The sequence below is a fragment of the Apium graveolens genome, chromosome 3 (genome assembly GCF_009905375.1).
Source record: "Apium graveolens cultivar Ventura chromosome 3, ASM990537v1, whole genome shotgun sequence".
NCBI lineage: Eukaryota > Viridiplantae > Streptophyta > Magnoliopsida > Apiales > Apiaceae > Apium > Apium graveolens.
The window spans coordinates 287,374,044-287,384,253 of NC_133649.1; the positions used below are offsets into that span (position 1 = coordinate 287,374,044).

At 32.7% G+C, this 10,210-nt stretch overlaps 1 protein-coding gene across 9 annotated transcripts; it reads right to left on the bottom strand.

Moving 5' to 3' along the window:
- Positions 1 to 5,966: 5,966 nt before the first annotated feature.
- Positions 5,967 to 9,916, bottom strand: LOC141713514 (exocyst complex component SEC5A-like). Of its 9 annotated transcripts, none has more exons than XR_012571988.1 (5): positions 9,224 to 9,916; positions 8,916 to 9,098; positions 8,199 to 8,341; positions 7,292 to 7,362; positions 5,967 to 6,229 (listed from the first exon to the last, which is right to left on the bottom strand). XR_012571988.1 is itself a non-coding variant. In XM_074516973.1 (4 exons), the coding sequence occupies exons 1-3, from the start codon at positions 9,308 to 9,310 to the stop codon at positions 7,301 to 7,303; spliced, it is 321 nt and encodes a 106-aa protein (XP_074373074.1). In that variant the 5' UTR covers positions 9,311 to 9,860; the 3' UTR covers positions 5,967 to 6,229; positions 7,292 to 7,300. The 9 variants fall into 9 exon arrangements, 1 of the variants encoding a protein (XP_074373074.1); XR_012571985.1 differs by having other exon boundaries at positions 7,173 to 7,362; XR_012571987.1 differs by having other exon boundaries at positions 7,292 to 7,351; positions 9,224 to 9,915.
- Between the last annotated feature and the right edge of the window lie 294 nt (positions 9,917 to 10,210).

A 10,210-nucleotide genomic window follows, 5' to 3' on the forward strand; every position in this document is an offset into this window, starting at 1 on the left:
ACTTTAGTATTACCATACCTATGATCAATGAGATGTGATCATCAGTCAACAAACACACTAGTCTCAACGTATTTATTATCGTCCCTTAACAATAATACTTGACTAGGGACCTTTAGGAGTATCAATACTATTATCATAATCTCATTTCTAAGTCACGTACTTAGATATATAGATTTACATATCATATTCCAAGGACATTTATTAATCTAACATTTTATCGCAGAAAATAAAGATATAATAAATTACTAAACAATAATCCATAAAATCATAATTAATAATCCAAATGTTTCATAATATAAACATAACAGTGTTGTCTCTAAGGCACAAACACTAACAGTACCGAGGGACATTCAGGTCAAGAAGCAACTTTAAGAAGAATTTCACAATTTTATTTCTGGCCTCATATGTGACATGATGTGGTAACTTACGCAAAAAATTATGATGTTTGTCAACATATTAAAGGAGAACATAGTCATCCCAATGGGCAGTCACTACTAGAAATATTCCCTTAGACATCGGTTATAACCGATGTTTTTTTTCAAACCGATGTCTTCGCGTGTGTAGAGAAGGGTCAGGGTCTTTAACATCGGTTTTTAGCCGATGTTAAAAATATAAATAGACAACAGTTTTCTTAACAAGCTGATGTATATTTAACCCTTATTTTTAATAACATGTTAAAACTAGATTGTGAAAAATGGTAATTAAGAGGTTAAGAAGCACTATAAACATATACCAAGGAAGAACATTAAACTGATAGACATCAGATTCTTTAAAAAATTGATATTTTACTCTGTATTCTACATCAGTTTCTAAAGGGAACCTATGTTAAATAAGACATATCACATCGGCTTCACCTGTTCAAGCGATGTGAAAGTATGGATTTAACATTGTTTCCTTAAGTTAAACCGATGTACATTGTTCTGGAAGATATTAGTTTTCTTTAGAGTTGCGATGTTAATAGGAACTTTCATATCGCTAAACTAAGTAAGACCGACGTATATTGTACTGAAAGACAATTATTTAATTTACTTACTTTTATATAAAATTGCACAAGTCGATGTGTTTTAACATTTTAGAAATCGCTTCATTCCTATAATTCAATTTGTTTTGTTAGTTAAGACATCATTTTTAGTATAACGAGGTGATGTATTTTTAGTTGCTTCACATCAGTTTTATAACAAGAACTGATGTTTGAGTTCTTTTTTTAGAGAAAATAAGACTGCTCATTTGTGCATAAACCTAGACAAAAGTAAAAAAAAATACTAAATCAACATCCAACAAACGACCAGAAATATACTAAATCAACATCCGTGTCTACAACCAAAATCCAACCATTCCGACAACCAACAAACAACCAACATCCAACCATTCCGACATCCAATAAACAATCAACATCCATATATATACAACCAAAATCCAAGCCCCCATACCAACTCCACCCATCCATATGCATCTCCATATTCCAACTAAAATTTATACAACTTAATAAGTCTAAAATTTACCAACATAGAGGAACCAAAACAAGTAGCACTTCCTGCTACATATTTAGACATACCAAATAAGCAACCACTAAAGTTTGCAAAAGCATATTATTCCCTTTTACTAGTTTGCAAAAAACAAGTCAGACTTTAAAAACTTTATATCAACTCTTGGATATATTCTGCAGCCTTCATTCCCACGTCGTCAAGCTTGTCCATCATATAAGATGAACGGGTCTTGGTCGCCCACTAATTTTTAATAGACGTGACAAGAAATTAGCACATAAATTATGTAGAAATGTTTATTTTAATAGTTAACACGTGTATTAGATTAATCTTGGTTCAAAATGTCATTTCTCTGTCTAAAATGGTTTCTTTCATATAGCGCATGACGACGTAGCCGCATTCATAACCACCAGGCTGTTTGGGCGATCCCTTTACAAAACAACAAAAATCAAAGTCAGAAGCAAAAAAAGGGGACTTCACCAATTTGAAGAAACAGACTAAATAGAAAACTTACAACAAGATTCTTTATTTTTGCAGGCTTATTTCCCCTTCTAGTTTCGGCATTAAAAGATTTTATTGCGCTACATGATAGAATGACACAATGTCAAAAAATACCTAAAAATAATCTAGAAGCATATATATCAAAACTGAAACATGTACGTAGAGATTACCTTGACAGTGCTTTTTCCAACTTGGGAAAATGATGCGGCTGAGACAAAGGATTACAAATATAGATGTCACCCTCCCATATTATGAATAAATCCAATGTTGACTTTTTTAAAACAAACATAATAAAGTTCAAATGTGCGGAAAAAATTACCTAAAAATTAATTGCAACAAAGTAAAAAATTACCTCTGGTTATGTGGCAGGAAGAATACACGATCAACATTTCCCTCTTTCAACCGATTGACAATGTAAGATTCAAAACCTTTGTTGAGGACAAATGTAACTCCAGGATCACAGAAGGCAAATAGATCTAAATCATCATTCTCAGTGACCACAGTATGCAAGTATAAAAATGGGCTCATCAGCGTATGCATTTTTCCAGAATAAAAAAAATCAAAATAAAACTATGCTTACGCCATGTATGCTGCTATTATAGATTGTCCGATCATGTCATACTCTAACAAGGAAATTATATTTTCATACAAAACAAATATTGTTTTCTCTATTTCAAAGACCTCTACATTGCAAGGAATCGGTAAAGAGGCCCCAGTAGCTTTCATGAATGTTTTTGCATGTTTCTATAACAAATTGAAGCAACTCGACACGTTCTTACGTGGCCTTGCACTGTCAAATTCTTCTAGCAGGCATAATAACTCACTTTTTGATTTTGATACAGGTGTTTCCTTAACCTTTTTTTGAAATTAATTAATCAATCATTAATTACATATAAACCCCTTTTCTGAACATAATGTGAAAAATTATTGGCGTCAACATACTTTTTTTATCACAGTCAGGAAGATTACCATGTCCCGAGGCCATGCTAAATGTGAGCCAACAGCTTGGCAGACCGTCTTTTTTCACCACATACGGGTACGGGAACTAAGGCTTCTTCTTGGATGCTGTCGTCCACCAAAAAACGAACACATCCAGCTGGCATAGGCACTCCATGTATTGATTTGTACATATCTGAGTCTTCCAAAACCATGCCAAATGCAACCTTGTTCTCAATATTGTCCACAGCCAGCTCATATATTTTACACCCAACATTTATAAGGGAAGACATAAAATAAATAATATCTGCAAGCAAGTTTTGTGTGCACTATCACATATTGATACTACATATTTCTTACCTTTGGGTCAGATGGATCTTTGTCAAAAGCAAGACATTCATCGTTATGTTCAGCCACCAACAATTCATTCGCAACCGTTGGTTTTACACCTTCATCAAGGATTCCATGACATGATGCTTTCTCAGATAAATTTGGAGAAAATTGAGCCTTTAGAGCTTCAATATGTTTTATGAATTCCTTCTTTAATCTCTCCATCTCATCATCCCTCTGTCGATCACGGGCCATCAACTCAGCCTTTGTAATTCTTATTCGTTTCTTCTTAGAAAAATTGAAAAATAATGTTGGGGTGACAGACCCTTCAACGTCTCCAACCCGTCCTGAATGCTCAGGAGTTTTCAGGGTTGTGCTCAACACATCTACAGTACCTAGTGGTTGAAAGTCTTCATTTTCCTTCTTCTCCAACAATGTATCCTGTCAACACAAAATAAGAAAATAAAAAGTAAAATTACTTGCTTCCCTTCTTGTAAATTCTACTAAAATATTATACAATTTTGGCATTTATTTCTTCCACTTCTTCGTCATATGTCCCATCTTTTTTCTTACGACCCTTCTGCCAAAAAATCACCCTATCATTCTTCTCCCCAGGATTCAACCTCCCTGCTTTTATCTGTTTAAAATATAGAAATATTTAAAATTCACGAAAAATAAACAAAAATGCAACAACATTGATAGTTTCTTACTTCCTCTTCTTGTAGACCGATGTACCCTTTCCTTGACATTTGGTGTGGATATTTTCGCTTTTTCACCCGCTCGCTCTGATCCTTACGCAATGGTTGTAGCAAAATAATATTTTCACTTGTACCTCAAAATAATTAAATAAAAACTAGTGGCATTTTTTATATCCTATCTTCTTCGAAGTGTCTATTTATAAGTTTATAATATTTATAAATTTTTCATAAATTTTTATACCTAAAACAATATTTTTCGAAGTCCTACTAAAAACAATATTTATAAAGCTTTTATACCTCCCACTTCTTCGAAATCCTATCTACAATAAAATTTTTCCAAGCATCCTTGCTCACATAGGAATATTTTTTTGGAGGTTTCATAAGCTTTTTCTTCTATCCAAGAAATGGCATGACATAGTCGGAAGTCAACATAGTTTTGAATTGCCTCCACTTCACTCCTGCCGACTTTAGCACCAAAGACTCACATTCAGGAGGAATTTTGAATGTACTCTGAAGACCATTAAAAATAGAGGTAACACCAATTAAAAAAAATTATCATGATATATGGTCAATTTTTATAGCACTATATATGGTCAATTATAGCACGACATATACATGATATATAGAACATGTACAATTTTTACCTCAATATTAGACCATAAGTTGGATTTTAATTCCCGATCCACCTTAGGCCAGCATGCAATATCGATTGGAATCATAGTTCTAGCCAGCATCCCAATGTAGGACTTGAAGTTGTGTCTAGTATCCCCTTCAGGCTCTACATACATATTGCATCTGACTTTAATTTTCTTTCCCTGAGCTTTCTTGATCACCACTTTGTACATTCTTGAAATACTTCGCGCAGGTCCATACCTCTGTTTTGAAGTTTCAGTACTAGTTGCTTGTTGAGTTTCTGTTTCATTTGGTCCTTCAGACTGACCACTGGCATCTTTGGCTGTTTTAGATTCCCTTCTTCTCTTCGGCTTTTTCTGCTTTTTAGCTGTTGGTACAGAGTCAGCTGGTTGAGTCATGGTTTCATTTGGTCCTTCAGACTGATCAAATTATTGTGATGCTTTGATCTGTAGAGGCAATTCATTGGCTTCCTCGGCTGTTTTAAATTTACTACTTTTCTTGGACTTTGTCTGCTTTTTAGCTGCCACTTCAATTCTTTAATCTATAAAGTGCAAAAAAATATTAGTATAAATATATGCAACTAATAGAACATGCAGATAGAACATGAATAATTAAACAAAAAGATATACATCCAAAATCAACTGATATATATGTGCATAAAATGAAACGTGTAAAGTAGAAGTGCATTTATATAAAATGGTAACATTAAATAAAATGTTCACATGTAATACATTCCATGGAGAGAGTGTTAACTCTAGACAAGAAAGAAAATACAGACATCATACACTACTAGAAAAAGTAGAATAGAGATCGGCTAAAAACCGATGTCTATGAACAAAAAAATCTGATGTCTTCGTGGGTGATGTTAAAGACCCCCCATTTAACATCGATTTTAAACTGATGTTAGAGAAGACGTATAACATCAGTTTTTAAAGATGTTAAATTTTTAATGCATATCTAATCTTCATATATTATCATAATATGATATTTTTATCAATTTAAATATATCTGAGATAAGCAAAATATTTCCATTTATCCATTAAACTGATGTTACTAATACCAATAACAATGGTTTTCAAGAAAAATTGATGTAAACGTAACTGTTGACATCGATTATTTATTTCAAACCGATATCGATTGGTGACAAAGCGATGTCTATAAAACTTAATAACATCGATTTTCTGTTTTAAGATTTTTGTTGTTGTAGTATTTAACATCGGTTTTAATCGATATTACTGATGTCAATATTCAACTAAATCTGATGTATTAAGCTTTGACATACATCATTTTCCACTGTAATGATATATGTATCTGTTTTATTAATGCACATTTTAAAAAATATAGATACCAAAAATTTGCCAAACCACTGAACAACTAAAACCAATGCTGCATAATACCAGTTATATATAAATCTAATAACCAATATTCAAACATCCCGTACAACAAATTCATCTAATCCAAACATCAAATACTACACATATCCATCCATCTATTCTACTATTGTCTGTACAAAGAATTTGACTTGGTACCGGCAATACTAACAACAAAAACCAAACATGAAAGTAAGCAAAACTTTCCAAGAGTTGTGAAGATCTTTAGTTATCAGGTGTTTGAGAAAAGGATCGACAATGTAATTTGGTCACAGCTCTGAAAAGAAAAAAAGTGCAAAATAACATCAGACAGATTGAGATATTATATATATATTCATATCAAAAAAAGAAATACGGAACTGCATGTTGACTGGACGCATTCATTTCCAGAAAGTGAATATAGAGATATAGCATAAAAAAACAACCCCAACTTTAGTTAAAATCTTCATACCAGACTCGACATATTAAATTTAAAGACCTATTAAGAGCTATGACACTAAATCTAACTACAACACAAAGAATATGTCATTGCATTGCATGACAGATTACAGATAAAATTAAAACTTACAATAATGAAGTTTTAAATGTTGAATTTATGTAACTAGCTGTAGAAAAAAAAGAGTGACACACAGAGTAGTTTTGTAGCAAGTTTAAATGTTGCAGTATGAGATTGCGCAGGCCAATATTTTTTCTTGAATTGAACAAATGTTAAATTAAAAGGAAGAGGGTTCAGAATAAAATTTGGAAAATGATGAAATGTAAAAAAGTACACATATCAAGAAGGCGTAAAGAAAGGGGGTGGGAGCTATCTTATTCCAATTTTGTTTTATTTCAAGCATCAATGTCTTAAAATGCATTACTGTTATTGATTTTTATATCTATATCAAGGATTGTTTACATCAAGCTATGGTCCTATCAAGGGAATTATATTACTATAAATATTATTTATTAGCACCGATATATTTGTAATAAAATTAATATATTATTAGAGAGGAACTAGCATAAAACATCATCATAGGCTACAGCTGCATATATAATCTGCAATAGAGGTAAACTAATTTCATCTACTGATAGATTTCTACAGATTTACTAGGTCATGCTGATATATGACCAGAGTTTTAGGAACTCGTCAAGAAGGCTCTAGTGTGTTTCAGTTAACATATCATATGAGTAAAAATTCTTAAAATTGTCGACATCCAGAAGGGGGACAATGTATAGACCTGTTCATGCTCCTGCTCCTCCAAAGGTACAATGTACTGATAATAATATTGCTAATATCATACATAACAGGAAACTTGGCCAAATAGCGACGTATGACAACATAGCGAAAGCAGGGCACCTGGTTCACTTAGAAAGACCCCGTGTCTTCAATAAGTGTCTCCAGCAGTTTCTTGATTCCCTGCGAGAAAACTAGCCACAGTAGTCAAGAATGCACCCTTTAATACTGCTATATATATGTCTGTAACACTTCCACATTACTAAGAAAAAAATTATGAACTTCATATCTATGTAATTAATATTATTGATTTTTACCTAGTACATGATAACAACTCCATATTTTCGTATTGCTAAGCTGTGTAAACATAATACTACTACACTAGCTAATACTATAGTCCATAGCATTACATAAATTATATTATACGAGTATATCTGAACTCATTCCTCCTCCCAGCTGGAAGTAAATTAATCATATTAGAAGCATAATTTCGATTCTACAAGTTGTAGAAGAGGCGGTTTCAGATCAATTGTCTTTTTACTGAGCTCGCAGCTGCATTGCAATTTCCTTAGGTGCAGTACTCTGGAAATATACATTACTTAGTAATGATTACTATATCTAACAATCTAAGTATCGAAGCAACTTGTATACGGATAGCAAGAAATTTTATTTGATAAAGAAATCAAGCTGAACATTGGAAAATAAAAGGTAAAAACACTCTCTTAAAAGGTTCACAGGGTAGATATAAATATAAAGAACTATTATTTGATTTGTTCTAAGAAGTTATGTTGGTAAGGAAATATTGCTATCAATTGTACAATGCCTGTAGCAATTATTTCCTTTCTGATTACAGCAACCAGCAGAAGCAGATGCTGGATTCTGAAGAAGCCTTAAAGTGCAAATTAACTAATATTCTTTTGAACACATTCTTTTGAGTATAATCACCGCAATTAAAAAGTCTTGTAGTTCCATGACCAGTCAAATTTTAGATGCATAACTGAAATCTAAGAAAAACTAATATTCTGCAGACCTTTTGTTAAAGTCTGCAAGCTTCCCCGTGCATACACATGCTTGTCAGACTTGCATATCTTTGATTTGTTACGAAAGATGGAGTTAAAACTATGACATCATCTCTCTAAATCACCAAATAAATGGTGCCATCTCAAAAGCATTCTGCACAAATTTTAGTATAATAAGAAGTATAGATATGAAGACTACGATATTTTAATATTTTTGACATCTTTGAATCCATACAAGCTTACTGGAAAATATATTACAAACAAAACAGGGTGAAGGTTATTTCACTATATATTACAAATCAAAAAAACACCCCGGTTCCGGAGAACCTCACCAATCCTAGATCCTACCAAACCATGAACCTAAACCAAATAAGTGTCACAAATCCTAGCTATCCTAGCTATGTGTTCCACAACCCTCTAATATGCCACCAAAGGTATTAGCAAGTAACAAACAATAAAGTTGGAGATACTAAACCAAACCTACCATATGAAAAATATAAGAAAAATTTCACTCTTTGAATAGTAATCATTCAAAACAAAGAATGTACGGACTGCAGCTAGCATTTCAAACAAATAATCTTAAAAGATAATGAAGAACTCAAAACAATATAAACCACATAAACTGCACCTCATTACTATTAACTTGAGCATGTATTATTATCCACTATCAGAGGACAATGAATAATACAATAGCAGAGGACAATGAATAATACAATGTAGGAAATTACCTTTGCAAATTTTCTACTGGAAACTGATAGAGTTGTTTTCCAGAAGGCTGGTACGTGATGTACGTGATGAATAAGGACAGCAGTTAATCTACCGGCATGCTTCCCTCTATGAGCATCAGCTTCTTCACTGCTTAACATTAGCGGCTCTATATCTTCTAAAGTACTACCATAATCGCCATCCGTCTGGTGGTAGTAGATGAGGAGAGGATGAAACATCAAAATTTGATTGACAGACTACTTTCTACACTACTATACAAATATATATATATATATAGAGAGAGCGAGAGTAAACAAATTATTTCATTTACCACATCATTCAAATCTTGTTGCAGCTGCTTCCACTTAGCATCCGACAAAGCTTTTTCACGTATCTCATTTTGCAATTGTTCCATCATTGTTTCATGATCTAATGTGTAGTTTTTAAGCAAACCTCAAATTCTTTGATCTTGTAAACAACACAATATATTAATCTATTAATCTACTGACAAACTAAGATGCAATTTTATTTAGCTGCATATTAGCACAAAACTCAAATTGTCGGAAGAACAACTAATTTGAATTCTATGAAGTGCAAGTATTTGGGTTTCAAATTTGAACCCCCAATTCTAAAATTAGGGTTTGCAGCTTACTGAATTCAAGTTTTAACCGCCAACTTAGATTTAACCTTGATCTTAGCTTTAAACTCAGACTTGAACTTTAAACTCCAACTCGAACAACCTTCTACGACCCTTTAAATTTTGACGAGAGCACATAGAGAGATAGAGAGAGTATAGAGAACAAAGAGAGATTATTCAAGTCTAGAGAGAGAAGAGAGAGAGATGGAGAGCATAGTCGAGCAAAGAGAGAGAGAGAGAAATCTAGAGCTGTTCTTTAGTCGACAGAAGTGAGAGAGGAAAAAGATGAGATTTGGATTTGTTTGTTTTTTATGTTTTATATTTTAAGAGTGTATGAATTTTAATTTTTAATTTTATTTTAATGTTATATTGAAAAGAGGGGGATCTGTGACTTGAAATTTTGCTAAGGCAAAAAATGAGTGGAAAATTTTTAAGAGGGAATTGATTATTTGGTTAAGGGGAAAAAGGGGGTGGTGCGCTTGATAAATTTTTTAAAACAGACTTATAACATCGGTTGATCTAAAAAACCAATGTGCATGTTACAAAAATACACCGGTTGAATAAAAACGATGTAAAAAACACCTTTTACATCAGTGCCAACAACAACCGATATTTAAGAGGCGATGTCTATTCTACTTTTTCTAGTAGTGATAGTACATAGTTTTACAATATATAAATATA

What these genes read in the sequence shown, in the direction of transcription:
- LOC141713514 (XM_074516973.1), bottom strand. Translation starts at nt 9,310, where the DNA reads ATGATGGAACAATTGCAAAATGAGATACGTGAAAAAGCTTTGTCGGAT. An exon ending in AACAAGATTTGAATGATGTG is followed by an intron (nt 9,099 to 9,223) that starts GTAAATGAAATA and finishes TACTACCACCAG; the next exon opens with ACGGATGGCGATTATGGTAG. An exon ending in CCAGTAGAAAATTTGCAAAG is followed by an intron (nt 7,352 to 8,915) that starts GTAATTTCCTAC and finishes GTTTTCTCGCAG; the next exon opens with GGAATCAAGAAACTGCTGGA.